The sequence below is a fragment of the Drosophila kikkawai genome, chromosome X, assembly GCF_030179895.1.
Source record: "Drosophila kikkawai strain 14028-0561.14 chromosome X, DkikHiC1v2, whole genome shotgun sequence".
Taxonomy (NCBI): domain Eukaryota; kingdom Metazoa; phylum Arthropoda; class Insecta; order Diptera; family Drosophilidae; genus Drosophila; species Drosophila kikkawai.
Window position 1 is genome coordinate 20,087,826 of NC_091733.1, and position 25,603 is coordinate 20,113,428.

The 25,603-nt window shown below is 44.0% G+C and overlaps 2 protein-coding genes across 3 annotated transcripts; one reads left to right on the top strand and one right to left on the bottom strand.

The window, feature by feature from the left end:
• Positions 1–455: 455 nt before the first annotated feature.
• Positions 456–7,638, top strand: LOC108084810 (probable ATP-dependent RNA helicase CG8611). Its single transcript, XM_017181173.3, has 5 exons — positions 456–618; positions 681–2,521; positions 2,588–3,015; positions 6,591–6,780; positions 6,840–7,638. Exons 1-5 carry the CDS (start codon positions 550–552, stop codon positions 7,078–7,080), a joined length of 2,769 nt encoding a protein of 922 aa, XP_017036662.1. The 5' UTR covers positions 456–549; the 3' UTR covers positions 7,081–7,638.
• Positions 7,639–19,475: 11,837 nt separating this feature from the next.
• B-H1 (homeobox protein BarH1) lies at positions 19,476–24,577 on the bottom strand. Of its 2 annotated transcripts, none has more exons than XM_070288270.1 (3): positions 23,315–24,577; positions 20,548–20,776; positions 19,476–20,461 (listed from the first exon to the last, which is right to left on the bottom strand). In XM_070288270.1, exons 1-3 carry the CDS (start codon positions 24,222–24,224, stop codon positions 19,810–19,812), a joined length of 1,791 nt encoding a protein of 596 aa, XP_070144371.1. In that variant the 5' UTR covers positions 24,225–24,577; the 3' UTR covers positions 19,476–19,809. The 2 variants fall into 2 exon arrangements, with proteins under 2 accessions (XP_070144371.1, XP_070144372.1); XM_070288271.1 differs by lacking the exon at positions 19,476–20,461 and having other exon boundaries at positions 20,647–20,776; positions 23,310–23,349; positions 23,431–24,577.
• Between the last annotated feature and the right edge of the window lie 1,026 nt (positions 24,578–25,603).

Sequence of the window (25,603 nt, forward strand, 5' to 3'; positions counted from 1 at the left end):
ATCAGAAATCAGAAATGATTTTAGAGGCTGGCTGCCTTTGTGGACGTATTCTCTATTACCTTTAAACCTCTACATATTTTTAAATACAAATTACATTTTTTTTTTTTAAATATGGTAACAAATATTCGTAATAATTTTTCGTTTTCAATTTTGAAATAACAAAACCGGTGCTCCCGTTTTCGATTTCGTAAGAAGTTCGATAAGTCTATCGCCAAGGCTGCCATACTGTTGGTAAAAAGAAAAAATAAAACCGGTAAAAATACTTATGAAATATAAAATAACACACCATTAACTTTTAAGGAGGGCCAAAAATATTGTTTAAAAATATTGATATTTCATTTAATTACTTAAATGGTCAAAATTGCATAACATTGCTAATTTTTCAAATTACGCGCACTTTCATAATTGTTCAACTATCTGGCAGCACTTGATAGAGTTTATGGGCTGCACTGGCAGCGTGCAACAGCTGTTCTGAGCGAGCGCACGTTTTCTTAAGTTTACAAAAATCTCGAAACAGTGTGCCTTTTGCCAATAAACAAATGCGAGAGAATGGTGGATAACATAACGCTGAATGTGAACGTTGAGCCGCCCACCAAGGCGGCCAAAAAAACTCAACAGGTAAGCGGGTTCTTCTCCTGTCCAATCGCTGTTTACTAAGTTTTTTATTTTGGTTTTTCCAGAGCCAAAAGGGAACCTTGCCCGCGGCAAAGAAGCGTGTCTCCGACATGCAGGATTTGGGGTTTAAATTTGATGTGGGCAAGCCGAAGGTCAAGGCGACTGTTGTGCGGCGCAAGGCGACATTGACGAGATCGGTTTTAAAGCCAAATTCGACTCCTCTAGGTGATCCCTCCGAGAAAACTAAGTTAAAGCCAACAAAAGCCACTCCTTTGAAGGACAACTCCAAGCTACATGCGACTCCAACAGCGTCGAGTGTTGTGCCAACAAAGGACAGTTCTTCGACGGGCGACTCCATGCCAACAAAAGACAGTTCTTCGACGGGCGACATTATCCTAAACGTGACCATAGGTAGCTCGATAACGCCCCCGAAACCAAAACTAAAACCCCTGACAAGGGCCGAGAGATTGAGCAAAAAACGAGAAAAGAAGCCCCTGGTCAAGCTCACCGATGAGCAGCTCAAGCAGGCATTGGGAGGCTCCAGAGGAGCCGTTAAGAATCCCAATCAACTGCCACGGCCTGGCGATATTTTCCGCGCCCAAATGGAGGAGGAGAGGCGAAAGAAATTAATAGCTGACGGCATTTTAGTGGAAGAAACACAATCCGAATCACCGAAATCCCAGGAATCCCAGGCAAAGGACCCCAAAAATAAGGAGGAAACATCGTCCATTAATCGTTTTCGCACCAAGAAGATTGGCCTGTTCGATCAGAGCGATGTGGAAGCCCTCAAACAACTGGGACAAAGGGCCGTCAAGCCGGTGAAGGAGACCATATTCTCGGGTTCGAAAATAGAGACCTTGGGCCTGCATCCGCACGCTGTAAAGAATCTAGAGGATTTGCTCAGCATCAAGGTACTGACCACGGTCCAGGAGAGGGCCATACCCCATGTGCTGGCGGGCAAGGACGTTCTAGTGCGATCCCAAACCGGTTCCGGCAAGACCCTGGCCTACGCCCTGCCCCTGGTCGAGATGCTGCAGAAGAAGAGTCCCAAGGTCCAGAGGAAGGACGGCGTACTGGCTCTGGTGATTGTGCCCACCCGGGAGCTGGTCATTCAGACCTACGAGCTCGTCCAGAAGCTGGTGAAGCCCTACACGTGGATAGTGCCGGGCTCTCTGCTGGGCGGCGAGAGCCGCAAGAGCGAGAAGGCGAGACTGAGGAAGGGCCTTAACATCCTCATTGGCACACCGGGTCGCCTGGTGGATCACCTGCTGCACACGGCCAACTTTAAGCTGACAAAGCTTCAGTTCCTCATTCTGGACGAGGCCGATCGCCTGCTGGAGCTCGGCTACGAGCGGGATGTCAAGCAGCTGGTGGAGGCCATCGACAAGCAGCGCGCCGAGGAGAAGGACGTGCCCCAGCTGCAACGAATGCTGCTAAGCGCCACGCTCACCTCCCAGGTCCAGGAGCTGGCCGGCCTCACCCTGCGGAATCCCCTCTACATTGACAACAGCGATGAGGCGGCCAGTGCCGCTCTAAAGTCCAGGGAGGGCTACCAAAAGGAGTCCATAGAGGCCCAACTGGAGGCGGAGGATGACGGCCTGGGCGAGTATCAGGAGGATGTCACCGGTGTGCTGAGCATACCCGAGAACCTTCAACTCAGCTATGTGGTGGTGCCGCCCAAGTTGCGCCTAGTGGCCCTCTCCTCGCTGCTGGCCAAGGAAAAGGACGCCAGTCCGAAGCACTTCAAGGCCATTGTGTTTATGAGCACCACGGAGATGGTGAACTTCCACCACGACATGCTGAACGAGGCTCTGACCAGAAGGGTGCTCGACGAGGAGGATGAGGAGCAAGAGGCCTCGGACGACGGTGGCGACACGCCTCTGTTGGAGGGACTGCGCTTCTTCAAGTGAGTGTTTGTTTGTTGGATGAACGAGGAGTCCTTGAATATTCCAAAAAATTATTTCCTCTGCAGATTACACGGTTCCATGACGCAGACGGAGCGGCAGGGCGTCTTTCGTGGCTTCCAGTCCTGCGACACCTGCGTTCTCCTGGCCACCGATGTTGTGGGTCGAGGGATTGACGTGCCGGACATTAAGCTGGTGGTGCAGTACACTCCGCCGCAGACCACAGCGGATTTTGTGCATCGCGTGGGTCGCACGGCTCGAGCCGGACGCAAGGGTCGGGCGGTGCTCTTCCTGGCGCCAAGCGAGGCGCAGTATGTGAGGCATCTGGAGAAGAAGCGCATACGCATCCAGCAGGGCGACATGTATGCCTACCTGCAGACGCTGTTGCCCAAGGACGAGGAGGCGAGGACAGTGCAGGAGGCGGCCTCCAATCTGCAGCACAAGTTTCAGTCGCTGCTCGAGGATGATAAGGAGTTGCACGACAAGTCCTGCAAAGGTGAGTGACAAGTTCAAGAAAATTTTGGGAAATATATAGGGAAAATCTAGCCGAAAAGGAGACCTAAACCTTGCTGATATTCCTGTTTAGGAAGATGCAGCTTTAACTCATTTGTTGTAATAATTGAACATATTCTTCCTTCTGCTTTAATCCCGAATCAATGTTTCCTTTAAAAGAATAATACCACCGTCCTTGCTGGGCGGGTTCCCATGGCACTTACTTTTCCAATTGCCCCAACCCTCGGTTCCCGGCGAACAAACTAGCAATTTAATCCTTTCACCAAAGAACATTAACTTTGTAATTACGATTTTTTTACAACACTGCCCAGGGGGAGGCGGAAAAAAAACAGAGATATTGCGAGGGAAAAACACACAAACCAAACCCTCTGACATTTTTCCAATTATAAGTTTGACCGCCCACTTCGTCCAGGTCCAGTTATCATCCGGCGCACGTTAAAAACACAAAAATTATTTCATATTTGAAGTTAATTTCGATTGCGTGTCAAATGAACAGCCCTCCGCCTTGCTCCCCGTCCCGGGCTGTAGCCAGGACCTCCATCAGTCAACGCGGACAGTTACCACCAGCGACTCCTTTCATCGCCCCGATCCTTTTTTTTCCAGCCTTTCACTCGTTTCTAGGTTTTATTTTATTTGTTTTTTTAAAGCTACTTACTGGTGGTTAAAGAGTGGGGTTTTTGGTGAGATTTCTTTTTACATTTAGTAATTATTTATTAAAGACACTTTTTTTTGTTTTTTTTAATTTATTTGATATATATTTAACTGGGGAATGCTAGTTTATTCCCCTACTTTTACAACTCGTACAATCCCTGTCTTTATCCCGCTAAAGTTGTAATTTTAATGCCCAAAAAGGATGCTTAAGAAAAAGACCAACTAGATAAGTACCAAAAGCAAGCTTCCGTTCGATTGAAACATTGGTAAAAAGAGGTGTGAGAGCTGGAGTCTCCTCCCATCAAGTCTCCAAGGAGGCTCCATGCATGAATCATAACAAGAAATAAAGCTAAGCGATTCGAAACAGGAAGCGGAAACTGAACGAAATACCCAAATGGCTTTCAGGCCAAGCGCAAAACAATAGCAAAATGCCAAGATAAATACGACCAAGTCAAGGGAAATGGGTAGGGACGGGGCCTAGAAGGGGATACGACGGAGGGAGGTCTGGTCAAAATGGCAACTCAAATTGCACTTAAGCGCCGAGTCAAGCGTCAAGACAGGAAGCCACTCTTGGCAGAACTTAAGAGCCAAAAGGAGAGGGTGCCACAGGAGGGATGCAGCCTGCTCCTGCTCCTGCTGCTGCTGCTGCTGCTGCTCTGCTGCGTCCAATCAAAAAGCCATTAAAAAGTATTACGCTTGAACAAAACTGTACAAAGCAGCAGATAAAAGCAGCTAGAAAAGGACCGAAAATTGGCTAGCAAAAGGGATGAAGCTGCAGCAGCAGGATAAAGCGAAGCATCAGGATTGGAGCCGAAGGTAGCTCTTAATATTTGAGCTGAGAGACAAGAAGAAAAACGGAAACAAAGGTTCAATAGTTAACCAAACCCCTCCTTGAATATTCCCTCCTTAGTCTCCATTTTCCAATGTCCTCTTTAAAGGCTTGTTAAAATCATTCATTTGCCATTGAATACACGTTACCAGTGACCGATAATCCCCTCAATTCGCACTGATCCTGGGAGTTAATTATCGACTTACTAGCGTATTTCTTTCTCCGCCTTTTATCCGTCCCATTGTCTCGCATTATCCCGCCGAGAAGTGCTGCTGAGCTAATGCTTTCACATTTAAGCCTCTGATGGCTCATAAGGCCGCCCACGACACCCCCGATTAGCTCTATAACCCATACATCCGACGCGGCGGATGGGGGAAGCCCTCGAAGTACCCCTTGCAGGGGTGGCTAAAGGAACTGAGACAACGGGGAAAAACAATCACAACAATTTGCCACGCCTACACACAAATGAAAACCGCATGGACACGCGCTCTGTGCAAAGTACAGTGGGTTCTCGATTAATCGAAGCCAACTTTAAATGTAAATTGAAATTTTATAGAGTTTTCTAGATTTATTTGAAGGGTTTGTAAGGTTAAATTTTAGCTTTAGAGATTTGGGTGTCCGTTTGTCGACCTTTTGGGGTGTCTACTGTGTTTTCTGCTTGCACTCTGTGAGACCCAGAATTGAGACGCCGACGTGCGCATTAGCCACAGTCGCTGCTGCAACCACCCAGCCAAGTCAGGCAGGATACTATCCAGGAACAACCACAACCACACCCACATCCACTCCCTCACCCACTCCACTTCAATGGGACATTCCTGGCTTTGCCTCGAGACAATGGCTGGGTGGTAGGAGGGCAAGGCAAAGTGGCATAAAAAGCCATTTTGTGCGGTTTCTCTGTGCGGTGGATTTGTGAAAGTCCTCCGAATCCCAAATGACATTTATTTTATTCGCCACTTCCGGCTGACAGACGTCTCTAAACATCCGCTGCCGTCGCCGTCGTCGTCATACTTTTTGTTTGCCTAATGTCTGCCACTTGACTGTAATCGCATTTGCGGCAATTAAGCCAGACCAAAAAGCCAAGGGCTTGACTTTGGCAGGACCAAGGAAGTCAGCACAGATACAGAATACACTGCTGTGAGTTAATTGCCGGGGCAGGATCGTCTTTGCATCCATCTCTGCCGTTTCTGCTTCCTCTTCAGGATGTCCTTCTGGCAGGGCAGGAGGATTCGGTGCGGTCTGCGGTTACTCTTCGTCTTTCAATTATGAGCTTAGATCCTGGGCGAAGCAAATGCAACTATTATGAATTTATTTGGGAATTATTTCAGAGACCATCTAACATAGTTATGTTGTCTTTTATATCAAGGGGGAATATACATTAATGTTAATATTTGTATAACTTGAGTTTAATGGTTTTAACATTTAGTTATTATTAAGATCCCTGCTTTTCTCCAGCTCCTCTGCAGCAATTGAACTTCAAACAAAAAACTATACAACGTTAGATACACATCCCCATATACATAGTTATTGTTGCAACAAAGATACATTTTGAATTTACATATCCACTCCACTCGCACCGCACTCGCACTCTGTCGCTGTCAATTTGATCCCTGCGCGAGATCCTTATCGGGGTAACAATTGCGGTCTTTGTTGCCGAGTGGCTCCGGCTCCGACTCCGGCTCCGGCTCCCAGCTCCGTTGGTAATTTGATATCATTGTTGTATAATTTGGAATTGCCTGGCATAAGTGCTGCGTAATTAGCAAGGACATGCCCACAACAGCGAACCGCAGCGACGACAGTGACAGCCACAACCGCCGCCGTATACATTATATATTATATGTATGCACACACAATAGACCCCAGCCAGGCTTGGGTTGTGGATGTGAAATCCTTTGCTGACATTGCTCATTTGTCATTTTAACGAATTTATTTTGTAATGAATGCGGCACACACACACACACACACACATGCATTCAGTGCTGGCACTTAAGCCAAGACATCAATTAATTCTAAAAGCATTAACATCTCCATCTCCTACCCCGAAACGCTCTTCATTTTTATTGTTTCTTCCGTCCCCGCAGCCTTTGTGTCCTGGATGAAGTTCTACTCGACATTTCCCAAGGAGCTGAAGCCCGTCTTTAACGTTCGCATCGCCCACATGGGCCATTTTGCCAAGAGCTTTGCTTTGAAGGAGGCGCCCAGCAAGTTTGCCGCCAAGCATGCCGCGCCCAAGGCGGCCCCGCCCACCAACCGGCTGACCTACACGGAGCGGTAAGCGAACGGATTGGGACTTTTCTTTGGAGGCTTCTAAAATTTGTGCCTACTTCTAGGGATCCCGAGAAGGTACAGGCCCAGAAGCGGGCCAAGCGACGCATGTTTACGACCAAGGTCGGCGAAGATGGACGCCAGATGCAGCAACAGCCGCGAGAGGAGTCAGGAAGAGCTCCCAACTCCGTGGGCGGACGGAGCAGCTTCTTGAAGAGCCTGAGCAAGTCCAGGGCCCTGCATACATCCGAGTTCGATAGCGGATTGCCGCCAGTGGGACCGGCCAAGCGACGTAAGATGGGGTAGGAGAAGGAGTCCAAGGAGGAGGAGGAGGAGCAGGAGAACTGTCCGGATGGAATGGCGCTTTATGCGCGCCATTTTGCCCAAGCCTGCTCAAGCGTTTAATCGAAAAGAAAATTGCCCCGTATATATATATACGTATAAGTTGATGTATATATAGGCGCGGAGATTCAAGTAAAAAAATGGCAAAAGAAAACCCAAGGATAAGCGCATCATAAAAGTTTCATTTTTCTCAACTTTTAAGCCCGGACGTCCTGCGGGAGGAGCAGCTGCCTCCCGCCTGCCAGCATATTTTAAGCTAAACTTTGCTTCCTTTTTTTTTCTCTTATACATATACTTTTGATTTTTCTCTTTTTGTTGTAATAATTTTGTAGGGGAAAATATTAGAAATCCATTTTCCGCTCACTGCAGATTCATTCAGTTTTGAAAATGTCAGGGATGATGGTTTTCCATCGGCACGTGTTGCCCTGCCCGATGGCTGTGTCGCTGTTTGCCTTTTTATGCAACTGAAGCGCATAATTTGTTGGACAAGGCATAAATAAATATCAAATACTTGAATGTAAACACTCTCGGCTCTCATTCATTTTCCAGGACACGTGACCCTGGGGGTTGGGGGCAGTCTACCCAGTAGGTATTATGGCACTTAATTGAGGCCTCTCTCGTTGGGGGATCGAAGGACCTCTAATTAGGCGCTCGGCGATTGATTTTTAATTGTCTGTCTTTCCGTCTGTCACTCAAAGTCGAGAGTCAATCAAGCGTGAACAATCGGAGCCCCAAAAGTCGATTCCTAATTACGTGCGAGTGTCAACATATGAAATAATATTTTCCCATAAATGCGGCCATTAAAAGGAAACCCCCTTGCAGGCGTGGAAATGGGTTATCGATGTTCTATATTTATATCTATATTCTGATATTGGAGCGATTCACACCTTTACTTCGTCCAGGTAAGTAAGATTGGTTGGTGTTTGCAGCTGAAACAAGTAAAAAGCCACTGCTAAACCTCAAAGATAATAATACTTCGACTTTGATTCAATTTAAAATATTTTAAAATCGTTAAAAACTAATATATTTCAGGTTTTACGAGTAAATTTTAATTTTTTAAATAAAATTAAGGGGAAGACATATTTTTACTTTCGTCTATTGCCTTTTCATTGAGTCAAAAAGATGAACACTAGGAGACATTTCCAACCCTATAAAGTATATATATTTATTCTTGATCAGCATCAACAGCCGATTCGATCTAGCCATGTCCGTCTGTCCGTTTATAAGCAAACTAGACCCTCAGTTTTAAAGCTATCTGAATGAAACTTTGGATATAGACTTCTGAACACTCTCACTGCTATATATGTAGGAACGGGCCGGATCGGACGACTATATCATATAGCTGTCATACAAATGATTGACTAATTTTTAGAAAAATAATTATAACTTGGGTGTTTTTCAACATATTTTCATCATCTTCACTGCGTTGCAAACTTCTGACTGAAATTATAATATCCTGCAGGGGTATTAAAACTTACAATTAATTAAAACAAGACAGCGAGGCTAAAAATGGGCTTGTTTAGGTCTAAAAAAGAGTCTTTCAGGTCAATTGTATACCCCTCGGCTTGTGCCCACTTATGGGCAGATAAAAGGAATAGAGTTGCAAGGACATAACAAGCACATACACATATACATGCAGGCTGAAAAAAAAACGCCACTGACATCCAACATCTGTTGGTATTACACTCATTCGATTGATTCGAGACCAATGTTCGCATGTGTGTGATTAGAGCCAACTTAATTGGATCAGAGGTCCTGCCTGCTGCCGGCAAGGATGTGCCGGAGAAAGTGGCTCGTTACCGCAAAACGCCACCCCCCACCCCCAGTGTAAGCCCCCCAAAAGGGTTGGCCGTGGAAAATTGGTAATGTGATTGCACTAATGGCTTGAATTATGGACGCATTAGGGTAAATTAAAATCATTCACTCAACTGGCTGCGAGGAGGTCGTCCTGGGGGTTGTAATAAAGTTGCCATTGTTGGCTGGCTGGTCAGGTGCAAATGTTGTCCGTTTTTTCCCTCCCTTGCTATACAGTTTTCCTATTTTCCTGCTCCCTTCGTGGGGGTAATCACGACCCAACTCAGCTGTCAGCATTTTTTTTGTCGTCGTTAAAAAGAATAAAACTAACGTGGCCCTCGGCGTTGACAATTGGGCGGAGCTCGTCCAGGAACGAGCATTCTATTGGGCTTAGGGAAACGCAGAAAGGTGACAATTATTCCAGATAGTTGTGGGTTTCCCCCTTCACCAAAGTATGGGTTACGTTACGCGATTGGCTGCTCCCCAGGAAGTGCCAGCTTTGAGTTTTAAATTCAACAAACTAATGTATATACCCCGCGACTTGGTCCAGGGTAGCATCGGAAAGTTATGGAGCTGGAGTGCTGCTTGGATTTATGGCGCACAGCGCCAACTGCCAATTTAAAGACAATTTGGCCAAGAGGCGAGATTTCAGCTACATAAATTGCATCACAAATGCAAACAATTAGCCGCTTTTTTCGCGAACCTGTAGCTGCATCCCAGCATCCCAGCTATGACAGATGATCCTCTCGGTACTGATAAAATATCGACCCCGTTGAGCGTTGAAATTAATTGGGAGTTGACGCGAGGCGACGATGGGCCTAATGGGAATGCCCAGGCTTCCCAGGATGCGTACAACAGAAGCAAGAACAAACAAAGGTTTTGAGGCTTTATTTTGGGATTTTGAATTGTTTAGGAAGATCGTGAACCGGGTTTTTCAAATAAAAAGGTATCATTTGATGTCGTTCCATTATAAAATTGTTATTTTAACACTTTTCTAGCTGGAAATGTCTTCAAAGTTCTGGGAATTTGAGAGACTATGAAACCAGAGATACTTCTTAAAAATTGCAAAACAATAATGGGAAAACCTGTTGAGTTTCATACAAAAAAATGATTGAGAATATATAATTAAAATTTTAGATTATAAATTATAGAGAATATCTAATGTAGAATATAGAATTATGTTTAAATGTCTCTTTAATTTGCAATACAATTCTCTTAGTTTAAAATGAATAAAGTTAAGCAGCAACATAATATTCCATATGTAACCTTCATTACTTTCTGTGTGCGAGGTATCCCAAAGTCCATAGGCATCTCCAAACTTAACCAGCGGAAGTACCGCCAAGGCAGCAGGAGACTCACCCGTGGGGCATCGTTGGCGGTCAGTGGACCGCTGATATAGCCAGATCCCCAGCTTCATATACACATTCAGCTGCGGCGGCGGTCGCAAATTATCAACAAATTAGACTTTTCGTCCAAAGAGCCGACGAATTCGAGCTGCAACCTGGAGCCAGAGCCGGGTCATTTGGTTTGATTTGATTTCATTTGTTCGCATGTCTTGTTGTCATTTCTTTGGGGCCCAAGGATGGGGGTCTTCCGGGGGGGAGATGCCTCGGATTGGATCCTTTTCGGAAAGATTTCTCATCGGAGCTACGTTTTATGGGACGCCGCTGGTAAAGTGATTTCTTCAACGCTTTGTTAGCGCACCGGATTGATGCGGCTGTCATTAGCCGATTTCGTTTTCGGCCTAAACGGGACCCAACAGTGAGAGAAAAATATACGGCAAAAGAGTAAGGATTTGAAAGGAATTTCTTAGGAATTTCAAGAGGAAATTGTGCTCAAAGTTCATACAACTATTTTGAGAATAGAAACCATAAACAATTGGCTGAAAAAAATATAACAAAAAATACATTAGCCTGTTTTTTTTGTCTTATTTATATTTACTTTTTTTGTATGTGATTTTTCTCTCTGTGCAGAGATCTGCCTCCCCCTTCGATGGGCCATTATCACGATCTCTGTTTGCGAAATGCGTTTTTAACGTGCTTTTAATTGTGTGTTCCCCACCTCAGCTGTCCGCTCCTCCTGCCCCCCTGGCTGGCTGGCTGGCTGCCTGCCCTCCTCTCCTCTCTCAGTGCTCGCGGCTCGCTTGGCAAATTAAATCAAATTTGAACTAATTAACATAAATAAATTTACACAAATCCAATAGCAATATGGCTCGTTACAGGCCTTCACACTTTCCGCTTCACTGTGCGGCAGCCACCCCCTAGGAAGTCCTCCTCATCATCCTCATCTCCCATCCCTCCCTTCGGTGCTGGCATTTACAAGCGATATCTGTCAAACGGGACAAGTTGCATTTGCAAATAAATAGACGGGCACTCGTTCGAACGGAAACGGAAGCTGACGAGCCACGAAGCCTGCCTGCCGCAAGGGGTTGCTCAGGGGGCCGGGTTGGGGGAGGAGGGTGAATGGTGTTAGCTGTGCTTCAACGCCTGCGCTTAAAGTTTTTAGGCGCCGGAAAATTAATTGGACTTGGAGCACAGTGGGGAGAGAGCCTAGGGATCTTCTTCTTTTGCGTTTATTTCAATTTTAAAAATATAAATAAATATAAATTTTAATTTCTAGAAAGGCAAACTAAAAAAGAGTAACAACTACTAACGCTATTGCCTTTCCTTGGCTTTTTGAATCCTTGGCCAGAGGATGTGCTTCGACATTCGGATTGTATTCTCGCTAAGCTGCGGTTGCCCAAGCGGCGTATGCGCAATGTAACCAAGTCCGGCGTTCGCCCCACACTCCCTCCCCACTTGCCACACTTCCCTGCCACCCTTAACCACTAATCCCCAACCGCCCGACGAGCCCCAAAAGAGCCACTACCACCCATTGCGTTCTCAGTTCCCAGTTCCCAGTTCCCAGTTATTTACTGCTTTATTTGCGGTCTTGTCAAAGCAATCAACACAGTCAGAGCGTGTCCTTTTCCTGCCTCACCCCCGCCCTGTGTCCCCTCATTACCTCCTTGGGCCGAGGTGGTGGATTTTATTTACTTGTCTGGCGGCTAGCGAGTCCCGTCCCGGCTGATTCGTTGGCTCCGGTTTGTATTTGTAGAATGATTTTTCAATAATTTATGTATGACGTTGTCGACAACAAGGACAGCCAACAGCATGGCGGCACAGGGGGTGCGGCGGGGTGTGCGGCCGGGGGCAGCAGCACTTGATTTAATGCGCGGGGTGTTACTTTCAACACCCTCCAATCAAAATAATAACAGAAACGGCTGAAACGCCAGAAACGGCAGAAACAGAGCACTATTGACTGGCGCTGTGACAATGCAATTATAAATGGTGACAAAATAATTTCCGCTGCGTGATTTTTATGACAGTTGTTCACCGTACGGGTGGCATTCTGCTCTGCTGAACATTGCCGAATTAAATCAGAATTAAATAGTTTAACTCCCGGACGAACGTACGAACCAACGGACGAACATACGGGGCAATATTTTCTTGACCATCTTCGTCTCCGTCTCTGCTCATTTCAAATGCCATTTTAATGACCATAATTGGTTAGGATGTGGCCAAGGCATAATTTCAGTTCATCCGTTACTGGGTTTCCTGTCCTGACCAGTGCTGTCCTGTCCTGGTCGCGTCCTGATCCCCTTCCTATGTGGGTGCTTCCCACAGTCAGTCACTGGCAGAGTCAAGGCTGACACGACGACGACGACGACGACGACGGCCATATGAAATCATAATTCCAGGGCAACGTCTCGCGATTTTATGAAAGCTTGTCATTTGTGGCACGCAATCGCATTGCATTATAATTGGAAATTGGAAATTGCCATGAAACGGCAAACATAAAAAAAAATAAAAAAATCCGCTCACAAAATACAAAATAAGAGCGCTTCTCGACCGAAAGCCAGGAATCAAATATTAAAAGCCTCTCACATTTGGTGCCTCTTTTGTGAACTCTATTAACTGCTATTGAGGGAGGCTTTCACGTTTCTTGTTGTGATTATTAAAAGGTTGGAAATATAGGGGGTTCTCTTATGAAGGGGAACTAAGTCTTTGAGCTTCAAACTGGCCCAAAAAGAAGATTGGCTAGCTTTTGGCAATTGCTTTACTACATTAAACTCTGTTTTTAACCAGTTAATATCCTTATTTATTAATATTTATACCTTGATTTAAGCCAAGAGTATGTTCTTTAAGAAGATAGAGATATACCCCCAGATATATACCCAAATATAGCTTGTGTTTTGAAATTGAATTAGTATCTGAGAGGTTCAATCTCCTTCCGACTTGCATTTCTCCAGTCTTTGGCCATAAAGATTGGCTATTCTTGGCAACAGCTACACTATATTAAACTCTCTTTTTCACCAGTTAAAAGCCTTATTATTGATTAATAAATAAAGCCAAACATATGTTCTTCAAAAAGAATATCTCTATCTTTCTAAAGAACATATTTTTGGCTTAATTTATAAATAATCCCCTGAATCTCTACCCAAATATAGCTTGTGTTTTGAAATTAAATTAGTATCTAAGAGGTTCAATCTCCTCCCGACTTCCCTTTTGGCCATAAATCTAGGTGGCTTCCGGTGGTTCACACACTCAGAGAGCCCTGCCCCCCGAAGCTCTTTGCATTTCTAATGGTTTCCTTTTTGCCGGCGATTTAAATTGCATTTCCTTTTTGGTCCTTCGGCCTGACCAGTAACCCCGTTGCAGTACGGCTTTTGCCGGATTTTTCTTTTCCGCGCATTGTCATCATCTTTGTCCATTTGGCAGCCGTTGCTTTGATTTATGTGCACTTCACGCTTGGCCTCGCCTCCCCCGACGCATTATCCTGGACACGTGTGCGCACAAATTGATCCTTTATGAGCATTTTGCGGTTAATAATGCAGGGGCACGTGCCGGGGCCACCGTTAAGTGTAAATGATAAGCTCGGCCTTGAGTGGGCGGATGATGATGTGGTGGTGGGGGGGAGGGGGGGAGGACCCAGCGTTCCATGGGGTTAAATGTTAGTTTGTTTTTCCGCTCTCTCCGATGGACGGATGAGGGGATTGCGACTTGACATGTGACACCTTTTGTCGACTTTGTGCCGTGTCCTGTTTTGTTAGACGTTGTCCTTTTCCGCTACTACCCGAGTGTGTGCGATTTTAAAGCGCTTAATGGTCCTCTCTCTCTCTATGTGTGTGTGTGTGTGTGGATAAATCCCGAATGACACTTCACACTTAATTTGCTCATAATGCCCAACGTAATCCGTTGACTGCCTTGGTCCAGGACCAACCCCTGCTGCTAATATCCTGCCAATTACACTGACAATAACAATATTTTCCAAAGATTTCCCACCACCAAAATGGAAGCCCAATCACCAAAATTTTCACAAAAATCGGATCTTATCGGGGAAAAAACAGCAGCCTGCTCTCACATATGCCTAATGTGACAAATTCATCGTCCTTGTTGTTGTCCTTTTCAAGCACCGCTCGAATTCTCATCGCTGATAAGCGCAAATCCCCCGTCTGCCGCATTTTAATCTCCCGTCGAAGGACAAATAGCCGAGATCTTTGGCAGCCGATAGAAAATGGCAACAAATGTTTTAATTTATATATTTTTTTTTTCTCGTTCGAAGGATTAGGCCAGGACCAAAAACGCGGCCAGTTGTGAAAAGCGTTTTGCAGGCGATACGATCGCCTAAATATAAACCCAAGTTCGGCATTGGAAATTCGATTTTAATTATTACAGAGGAATATATCATGAATATATATATATATCCTTACTGAGAGCCTTTAGGCATACGCTGGCCCATAGAATTTGCATAACTATAGCGGCATAAATCTTCTATATGCTTTCTATTTAACTTTTACTAAAGACTTCCGACACATTTCTGCGGCAGGCAATTTGCCTGGGGATTCCCGGATCCCGGATCCCACCACTTCAGACTCCACTCGCCGGCCCTGTCAACACCTACACACCACTGGGGCAGCCAGTGTTGACCAGGAAAACCCAGAGTGGAGAGTCTAGACCCCAGCTGAACCTTTTCCTGGGTTTTATCTATGGAAAAATAGCCAAAAACCGACTGGAAAAGAACTCAAGAGGCAGCACTCGACACGGAGGAGTTCCAACTGTTGACGACGACGACGATGGCGTGCCTGGCCACCATTTGGCCGGCCGACGCTCGCGGAGGTGGCCCTGGGTTCCACCTGCCTCGGTGTCTCCCCGTTCCGAGTGTGTCTGGAGCCCTCGGGGCTTGTAACTTATCTAAATGAACACAATTATTGAATATAATCGCTGCCAAGGCAAAGGAGGAGCGAAAACAAACACGAGAAATTTCATGCCGCCTTTTAGGCGTTTCTGAGAGGCGAGGGAATGCCCTATAAAATATATGTATATTTTTATTATTTCAAAATCCCAACTTGCAGCAAGTTTAATGTGCATTTCCTAAAAACTCCCTAAAATGTTCATCGAATTAAAGGCAGCACAACATTTTTCGCAATTTTCAAGCAAATATTTATTTAAGCGCAATTATTATAAAAGAGAGAGATGGCAAAAATCAAATAAAAAATTCAACTTGCCGGCAATTAAGCGCAATTTCCGTTCGCCGTCAGTTGATTATTTGAAATGCATATCCATGTGTTTGGGGCTAAATAATTGATGCGGCCTTTTGCCCAATGATATAAATTATATATATATGTATATATATAGCGGGGGAGGGATTACAAGAATCGGGAATTGGGTCGCAAAAAAAAAAAATTAAGCAAAATTAATTGAATTAAATGGGCAGCGCAAAAAAACAAGACTTTTATTAATTCCGCCCGGCATATGCTTCGCGTCAGTCAACAAAAAGCGGAAGCCACCTGGAAATGGTAATGGTAATAAATAAAAATCACAAATAAATAAACGAAACAGGAGTTTAAATTAAAGGCAAACAAAGTTGATGTTGATGCAACTTTTAACTTTTCCTTTCATTTCCCTGCCACTATTTGTTTATTACACTTTTCCCCGAAAAAGCAGGCGAGCTCCTTTGCTTCTTTTTCAATTTTTTCGGTTTTTTTTTTGTTTTGGGGGAAAATCCGTGAATCGTGGGCGTTGTTCCGGTCCGCTCGTCCAGCCCCCGTTTTTGTTGAAGGGTCTCTGGCCTATAATTAGCCTGAATTCCGGGGGCTGCACTTAATATTTTGGTATCTTTGAAGAGGCTTGAGCTGGCTTTCCTTGATTTTTAAATACTTTTCTTTGCAAAATAATATTTCTAAAAAATCCTGCTAGTCTTAAAAATCATTATATAACCCTGTAAAAATATATATAACATTTAAATTATCCCCAAATTCGAGGTTTCTTTTAAGATATTCGAAAATAAAGAGAATAAGCACTTTGATAGGACTGAACTTTATATTTTGGTATATGTGCAGAGGCCTAAGCTTTTCTTTACTTTCTTTGATTTTCTAAATATTTTTCTATGCAAAATAATATTTCTAAAAAATCCTGTTGGCCTTAAAAAACATTATAGAACCCTTTAGAAATATATAGAAAATTTAAATTATCACCTAATTCGAGGTTTCATTTTAGATATCAGAAAATAAAGAGAATTAATATTTTGGTATCTGTGAATATACCTAAGCTGGCTTCACTTTACTTTCCTTAATTTTCTAAATATTTTTCTAAGCAAAAAAAATATTTCTAAAAAATCCTGCTCTTCTTAAAAAACATTATATAACCCTAGAAAAATATATATTCTCTTAGAAGTACATTAAAATTACCCCCAAAAGCCAAGTTTCATCTTAAATATCAGAAAATAAAGAGAATGCCCGGCTTTGGCCGACCCCAAAGCAGGCGGAAGTATCCACAGCAGCCACCCTGTTCCGTTGATTGGCTGCTTAAGCGAATTGCGGTGGAGGATTCTGCCGGATGCTGCTGCTGCTGCTGTTGGTCCACCCACAAAAATGTGCGGCTAATTGGATGTCTATATGCGAGGACGTGGATATGTGGCAGGTACTTTGACAGTCGGCGCCTGATTTCTATGCAAATTGATGTTACAGCACAGTAAGCAGGCAATATTTCTGCTTCATTTCGTAAATGCGTCCGGGGCATCCCCTCATCATCAACCCCCCTCTTCTGGCATCGTAACCAAATCCCCGATGGCAGGCGTCCATCGAGCTCCTTGGATTGGCGCGTTTGCATATCAAACGCCCGACGCCACGTCATGCCGGTGATGTGTCTTTAATTAAACATGAATCTCCAGGCAGTTTCATTTGTAGGAGATTTAAAAAATAATAAAATAATAAAATTGAAGAATAAAAAAAAATTAATAATAAAATAAAGTGTTAACAATTAAATAAATAAGGAGATGGGACATTAGCAATAAATACGAAAAAAATAAAAAAATAATAATAAAAGAGTAAATAAAAATAAATAAATAGAATCTAAGAAATAAATAATTTAATAATAAAATAAAGTGTCAAAAATTAAATAGTAAAGGAGATGAGATTTAAGAAAATAAACAATGTTCTCTCAAAATTAGAAAAGTAAATAAAAATAAATAAATAAAATTTAAGAAATAAATTAATTAATAATAAAATAAAATTGAACAAATTACACAAATGAGTTTTAGAAAATTAGCAATACTCACTAAGCAAAGATTATTTCTGCCCCTTACACGTTGAATACCAATAAAAATAATTCCATTAAAAATAATACAAAATTAAATATCAAAGTAAAAGTACAACAAAGACCTAATAATTTTTTTTTGAGCATTCTAGATCTGAAGGCCTGTAAACATTTAAATTCTGCAAGTAAGAAGCATTCAAATGTATGCGCGTTACGCATCTTATAGCTTTAGTGAGACTTTGCTTTATTTATTTATATATTTATATTGTTTTATTTATTTAAGAGCTCGAGGCTTGTGTTGGTTTTAGATTTGCAATTAAGCTATATATTTAATTTTATTTTATGCCAAAATAAATTTTAGCAGCTGCTTCTGGGATTCTCGTTGGAATCGGTTTTAGTTTCTACCGACGACTATGGCCGTAATTAGCACACATCTGAACACACCGAAGCACCGATCGTGTTTAATTGAGCGTATATGTGGTGCAGTTTCTCTGTTTTGTGTCATTTGCCTTTAATGAACGGTTTGCCCGCTGGCCAAACAGACCGCTCGCTCCCCACAGCCACTACTTATTACCATTGTCCTACCAAGCGTCGCGTGGCCTTTGTTTTAAGCAAACAGCAATTTAAACGCTGAGGCCCATTTGTTGCTGGCTAAAACAAAAAAGAGAGCAAAAAACATACAGGGGAGTATTTCTTTTTAAATAACAAAATTACAAAAATATCAACGGAGGTTCAATAAAAAATGCAGGCAGTTTGAATATGTTAAGAGTGTTGTTTATATGAAAAATAATAATAAAATAGATTTGAAATTGTCAAGGTTCTTGGGGAGAATCAAGTTATTTGAAATGAAAGTTTGTTGGCTTGATTTAAGGCAGAAAAGGACACTGAATGTCAGGTTAGGAGCATCCCTAGAGGCCTGAGTAGGACACAAAAGCAAGTCAAAGGTGGCCTTCATGGGCATGTATTTTTGGCCTTTTTAAATATTTTTTTCCCTTAAATTATTAGAAAATATTTCTAATTTCTTACAGATATAATATCTAAATTTTCTTACACTTGAAAGATTTTTTTTAAATTTTCCAAATATAAACAATTTTAGTTCTTGTTTTTTTTTTCTCTTAGCCAAGTTATCTTACCCAAGTTCTCTTCCCCCCACAGTTTCAGGGGCTCATTTTGGCCATAATGTATCTCGGGTCAGCTGGCCCTCGCTTAGGCTTGGTCCTTGGTCCTGGGACTTCAAGGATCGTTTGCTGGCTTTTGCCTGCAGCGCCGTTTTATATCGTTTTTTTTTCCTTTGGGTTTTTTTTTTTGGGCTTGCATGCGAGCACGCAATGCAAGCTCATACATACACACACACACACACACTCGCACACCTCTTAACCCTCCGAGGCCAGTGTGTGTTTTGGCCAACTGGTGGCAGCTATTCAATATATCAACTTTTGGCCTAATAAATGCACTAATTGCGGTTAAATGCATTTTGCATGCAATTATAATCATTAGGGGTTGGCTGGCACGTCGTCGTATATCCTCCCCTCCAACTTAACCCGCCCTCGCCCCCGCCCCTCGCCCCAGACATCGTTTGGAAATTGTTTCTGTTGGTCATTATTTTAATTGCCCGGGGACATGGCCAGCTACCCCTCGCCCCCCGCCCATCCTACAGCCTGGAAAAGCACAAGAGGTAGTGTTATATTTCCGTAGTTTTATTTTTTATTTAGGCAAATATATGTGGTTACTAAACACAGACAAAAAAAAAAAAAAAGAGAGCACACACACTCACACACACTTTACATTACAACGTTTATGGGTAGTTCTAGGCTATGAAAAAAAAGGTTATGATTACATTTCTAGTCGACGTCTAAGATAATACATTTCGTGGCTAAGCTCAACTATACAAAATTCATGATTTCTTTTGTTTTTTTTTTTTTGGCTGCTAGTTTATACAACATTCAACTGAACATTTGTTCTTATGTTTAATTGTTAAATACTAAAAGCAAATTAAATAAATTAAACAAGCAGACACACAGACACTGAGATATGGTTTTATATACAAAAGAGGGGGTCTAAGCCAAAGGCGCGATATGGAAAGGGTGCTCTGTGGGGGTTTAAAAATAATTATTAAATTTAAAAAAAATGTAAATAAATAAATAAATATAATGTGAGAAACGTAGTTTAAAATAGAAGCTTTAGGTGATTGTCCGGAGTAACCTTTTGGCACCAAAACTGAATAACTAAAAAAACCATTGTCTAATCGGATTACTTTTCCCTTTGAAATCACGCTTTTGGCATCCCTCCCTCACACACACACACACACACTCTCTCCTCCCCCTCACACCTGGATCTGGTCCTCATCCTCCGATTGTGAGCAGCTGTCCACAGATCTGCCCGGCGGACTGCCCGGATCCAGCGTTGGACTGGGTGTGGACGGTGGCCTTGGCAGCGGTGGCGGCGGCGGCGGCGGCGAGGTTGAAGGACCTGCTCTGTAAGAGGCTGCTCCCGGTCCCGGGCTGGGACTACCACCCAAGGGTTTGGTCACGACTCCAGCTCCCGCTCCCGACACGGACACAGCCGTTGGCGGCGGTGGCAAGGGATTCCCCGCAGCAGCGGCAGCAGCAGCCGCACTCTGATAGTAGCTACTCAGCGAGGACAGCGAACTGGAGGCGGACAGGTGGGAGAAGGGCGCCGGACCCACGCCCACACCCACATTGGGCACCCCAGCGTACAGGTTGTAGGGCAGCGGTTTCTGCATGGCAGCGGCAGCGGCCGCCTGGCGGTAATAGATATCGATGCTGGTGTGGGGTGCCGGTCCATGAGCGGCAGCAGCGGCGGCGGCTGCTGCTCCGGCACTGCTGCCAGCAGCGGCTGCATATGGCCAGGCGCCCAGGTAGGGCGATCCGCCATACAAACGCTGGAAGGCGGCAAAGTTGCCGGCCTCGGCCAAAAGCTCCAGGCCCACAGCCGTCTGGCGCTTCCATTTGGTCCTGAAAAGAATCAAGGAGGAATATATTTATTAAAGAATTTCCGCGAGGTAAAAGGAAATAATAAGGAAGCAGGACTAGACACACACCTGCGATTCTGATACCAGGTCTTCACCTGACAGTCGCTCAGGTCCAGCTTGTGGGCCAGCTCTTGGCGCTCCTGGACGCTGAGGTACTTCTGCCGCTCAAAGGACTTCTCCAATGTCTGCAGCTGGTGGTCCGTGAAGGCGGTGCGCGCCTTCCTTTGCTTCTTGCTCAGGCCGCTCATGTCGCTGGTGGAGCCGCTTTTGATGCTGTTCCCATCGTCGTCCTTGCCGCCTGGAAGACCCAGAGAGAGAGAGAGCGGGACTTTAGAGGGTTTTTTATTATATAATTTTAAAGCTTAAACTTAGAGCTCGATCTGTCTGCGATCCCTTGAAACCGTTTCACCCACAGCTAAAGGCTCGTTTATGGCCACGCAATTGCCTCTTCCGCTCACAAAGCGATTCCCCCCTCCTATCGCCTCGAGTGCGGTGGTGGTAATAAAAATGTGTAGCAAAATGTCTAAACTTGGCCAAAAGAGTGCTAAGATAGTCGGCGAGCTGGCTCACCCCTTCAGAGAGAACGGTTCCTGCCGCCTTTGGTACATACAATTTATGTAAATTGAAGCGATTGTGGCTACCCGATAAGTGAGAGCGTGTTTTAGGGCCATGGTCAGGCGGTGGAGGGGTTCTAGGGGGCTGCAAACTCTCAAGCGTTAAATTATTTAAAGTGAAAATTTGCCAAGTTCCGCATTTAAATGAAGTCTGCAAAGTGGAGAAGGTGAATGGTCCCGGAAAGTAAATATTGGGAATTACTTAAGAGAAAACTTGAACTAAAGCTTAAATTAAATTAATGTTATAATTTATTTCATAAAAAATAAATAGGAGAATCAAAGGAGACCCCGTGCCACATCAGTATCAGAAATATTAACATCAAGATGAACAAGAAGCTACACCTGATTCCCTTTTTCCCCATGAAAGGCCACGTTGGGTGATTGTTGGCAGCGATAAGTGGCCAATGAGGCCGCTATTGAATTAAATGAATTTTCAATTAAAGCAAATTACTCACGTTGCCTGAATTGGCTTTTAAAATTATCGATTTGCGGGCGATAATCTGTTGATGAGCATTTTTTCCAACGCTATTCGCGGGTGTTCGTGTGATTAAATTTCCCTAATTAAGGCCATGTTCTCGAATTATAAACTGAATTGAAAGCTATTAATTGACACCTTTGATCGGGTTTTTAACTTGTGTTGCCTTGTTTGTTGTTTTAAAAAGCTCAAGGGTTTTCCTTGATTTCGATCACCGAAATTATTTCAAGTTGTGGCCCTTCGCAAATCGTTTTTCTTCTCACAAATTGGCATCCCTACGCATTTCTGATGAATTGACCGATTGCAGCTTTCCCTGCCTGCCGGCTGGCCAATCATTTAGCCCCTCGGCGCCCCCAGCCTGCCACTTTATTCGCTGTCATTCGCAGTGGTCATCAGCCAGAGGAAGGTTGCCAGGAGGGGGGAGCAGAGATAAAAGCGACTACCGTTTATAAAAGTGCAATTGGAAACAGGAAATTGCTGTAATAAATGGCACAGAACAGGGCCCCAGATGGAGCCCCGAACCCGGAGCGGAGAGATGAGCAAGCAGCCTGCCTGCCTGCCTGCCTGCCTGCCTGCCTGCAACATTTTTTATTATCCACTGCCTGGGGGCATCTATTAAAGGGGTTAAATGCATTTTTATAACAATTTTCACAATTAAATGATAGAGCGGGCGGGCGGAGGCAGTGCGTGAGAGAGAGAGCGAGGCTTGCTCTTCTATGCAATTATTAAAGATTTTTGCTCATTTTTTTCTCTTCTCCAGTTTTGATGCTTCTCTGCGGCACGCCCCACGCCATTCTGTCGGCTTCGCAGGTGCATGCCCCCAGGGGTGGTGGGGGCAAGGGTATAGACTGGCGGAGAAGCATCGCCATGACGCAAGCAAAGCGTGAAAATGCATTTTTTAACCACAAAAAAAAAAAAAAAAACAAACAAAAGCGGCGGGTCGAGAATGTAAAATGGTCATGCAATAATTTTTACAGTTTGTTTAGCAAAGCGACATCGACGAGGGCCACCTCGAAGCACCCTGCAAGCTCCACAAAAAAAATAATGAAAAAAAAAACAAAAGACTTAGGCAACGAACTTGACTGCGGAACCGATTTACTTGTAATTTATTTTTTACCTAATTGAATTAAGTTTTTTGATTTACTCAAGCCGGCTTCAGTATGGGGAAATGCGGTTTCACAGCGAGTTGCACAGTTGTCCGGGAAAAACTTGCAATGAAAAACTCAAGAAAAGCGAAGCCCAGCGTTTTTCATGAGAAACTTGGCTGAGGCTTCACTTGGTTTTTTAATAATATTTATTATTATAATACTAACGGTTTTTGGATGAGAATTTATTTGAGACTGTGATCTGGCTTTAGTTTAAAGTTCAAACATAAATATATCAACACTTAAGGCTATTTATTTTTCCTTGTTTCTTTGAGAACTCTCACATTCTAGTGTTTTTTTTAAAGACAGATCTATGAAACCATTTTTAAAATTGACTAAAAGTGTGATTTTAAGTATAAAGAAGTAGCGGTTAAATAACAGCGGGTTTATTAACCGACGGACAAAATAATAACAGACACTTGACGCTTAAGCTTTGCTTAAAAACATAAATAAAGTCTTATTATAGTATTTTTCTAATAACTCTCCAAGAAATGTTAAGAAAAACCCCTCAAAAATCAACCCTAGCTTTTCCTACTTCTCCCCAGACCTGCCTGGCGACCTTCTTGTAAGCCCACCCCCCATAGTACAGAGGCTCACCTCACCATTGCTACAAACGCTGTGATCGTCCATGTGTCCGCTGCCTCCTCCGCCGCCTCCCGCGCTGCCCGCCTCGTCACTGTCGCACTCCTCGTTATCATTATCGTTATCGTTTTCATGCTCGTTATCGATCTCGTTATCCTCGTGATAATCGCTGCTGTCATCCAGTTCCGTTCCCGTTCCCGCTCCCGCTGCAGCTCCTCCCGCCACGCCACCTCCTCCTCCTCCAACACCGCCGGCTGCTGCCACGGCAGCCACGGCTGCAGCAGCTGCTGCGTTATTTCGCGCAGCAGCAGCGGCTGCAGCGGCGGCATAATGCTGCTGCATGGCCGCCGCATATTGGGCCACATTTAACCCATTGGTGGCACGCGGATGCGCCACGGCATGCGCATGCGGATGTGGGTGCGGATGCAGATGCGAATGCGAATGCGGATGTGGGTGGTGCAGCGGTAGTGGCAGATGTGGAGGTGCCGAGGCTGCTGGTGGCTCAAAGTTTTCGCTGTTATTGTTGTTGTTGTTGTGAGCGGGACTGCTGCCGCCGCTGGAGCCCGAGTTGTTGTTGTTGTTGCGGTTATGGTGCTGCTGCTGCTGCTGCTTGTAGAAGGTGGTGGTCAGGATGTCATTGATCATGAAGCGGGAGCGACTGGGCTTCGAGGGGGTGGTGGTGGTGGTGTTGCTGCCGGACATGCCAATGCCAAGGCCGATGCTGGCCGGCGGCGCTGACTGCTGCTGCTGCTGGGCCGCGTAATGCTGCTGCAGTAGGTGCTGCTGCAGCGGCGGGGGGTGATGCTGCGCGTGCTGCAAGTGCTGCAGGTGCTGCAGTGGGTGATGGTGCAGGTGATGATGCAGCGGATGGGCGGCCGCCGCAGGCGTCTCAGCGTGGGTCTGTGTCAGTATGCTCATCGAGTCCTTCATGTCCTGCCGGGGCACCCAAAAGCCGATACCAGCTCACTTTCCAGGGCACTCTTTCCGGTACTTTAGCACTTCACAAAAAAAAAGTTCAAACTCATTCACCGACTTGGCTTAGTTTTTCATGGTTTCAGCGGTTTTCCGAGAGGTTCTCCGTCCAAATTGTTGAGTTTTCACTTGGGTTTTCAAGGGTTCTTTGGATTTTTGCAGTAAGTTTTAGTTCTAGGAGATTTCCTTGTTGATTTAATAAATACTTTAATTTAGTTAATGATTTATTTCGCATTAACTAGACTTTGTAGCACTTTTTGCAAGTTTACTTTGAGCTTTCAGCACTTAAAAAATTCCCCTTAACTCTCACATCCACGTCGTGCACGGCTTGGCTGCCAAAACGAGACTGAGCGGCTTTTGTGTATGAAACGCACCTGCCGGCGTTTCGCTGCCACACACTCTGACGACGGCGACGTCGGCAGCGCCGCTCGGCGGTGGCAACAATTTTGCCACTTTGTTGTTGCTCTCGCCACGGGCGGGGTGGCATTGAAGTGGTGGCTTTGCCGCCGCCCGCCTGGCCTCCATGAGCCAGACCAGGACGGCTGTGTCTCGGCACGCTCTCTCTCTGTTTAGTATTGCCGTCTCTTCGGCCATTTCGCTCTGACGCAGCGCCATGTTGCCAGCGCGGGCGCCATTAAACTCACCACAGTGGTGAAACGGTTGCCCGCGAGATTTTTATAGCAGCGAATGTCGGTCAAGTGGTTGGAAGTTGAGAGTTTCTATGCGTCGGATTCAGTTTTTATAATTTTCACTAGATTTTAAATTTAATGATTAATAGGGTAAAATTAAAATTTTATTTATGAAATTTAATTTATAAGCCAGGTTGTGGTTTTTTTTTAAATATTAAAATAAAGTAAAATAATATAAGATTATAAAAATGGCCAAAATTTTAAATCGTTTTAGGTGTTAAATTAATTATGCAGATTTGTTAGCCAAGTTAATGCTGTTTTTACTAAGTTATGGTTTTTTAATTATAATTTGGCCCATTTTTTTTCTCGTTAAAATTATTAATAATTGTTAATAATTAAAATTTTTTTAAAATGTACAGATACAGATTTGTTGCTTTCATTTAAACTAACACAAAACTGTTTTCCAAACTAAGATTAATGAATTTTTTAGTTAGTTTTGGATTGTTTAAGCTTCTATTTGTTAACAAAAAATATGAATAAATATTAAATAAAAATATCTGTAAATATAGATTTAAAAGAAGAGAATATTTCAGGACTTCTGAAGGGCATAAGATGCCTAAAAAGTAAGTGATTGCCTAAACTTGGAAGATTCGTTTAAATTTGTATTTATTATATCTTTTTTATGAAGTTATTTAAATGGTTTAATAA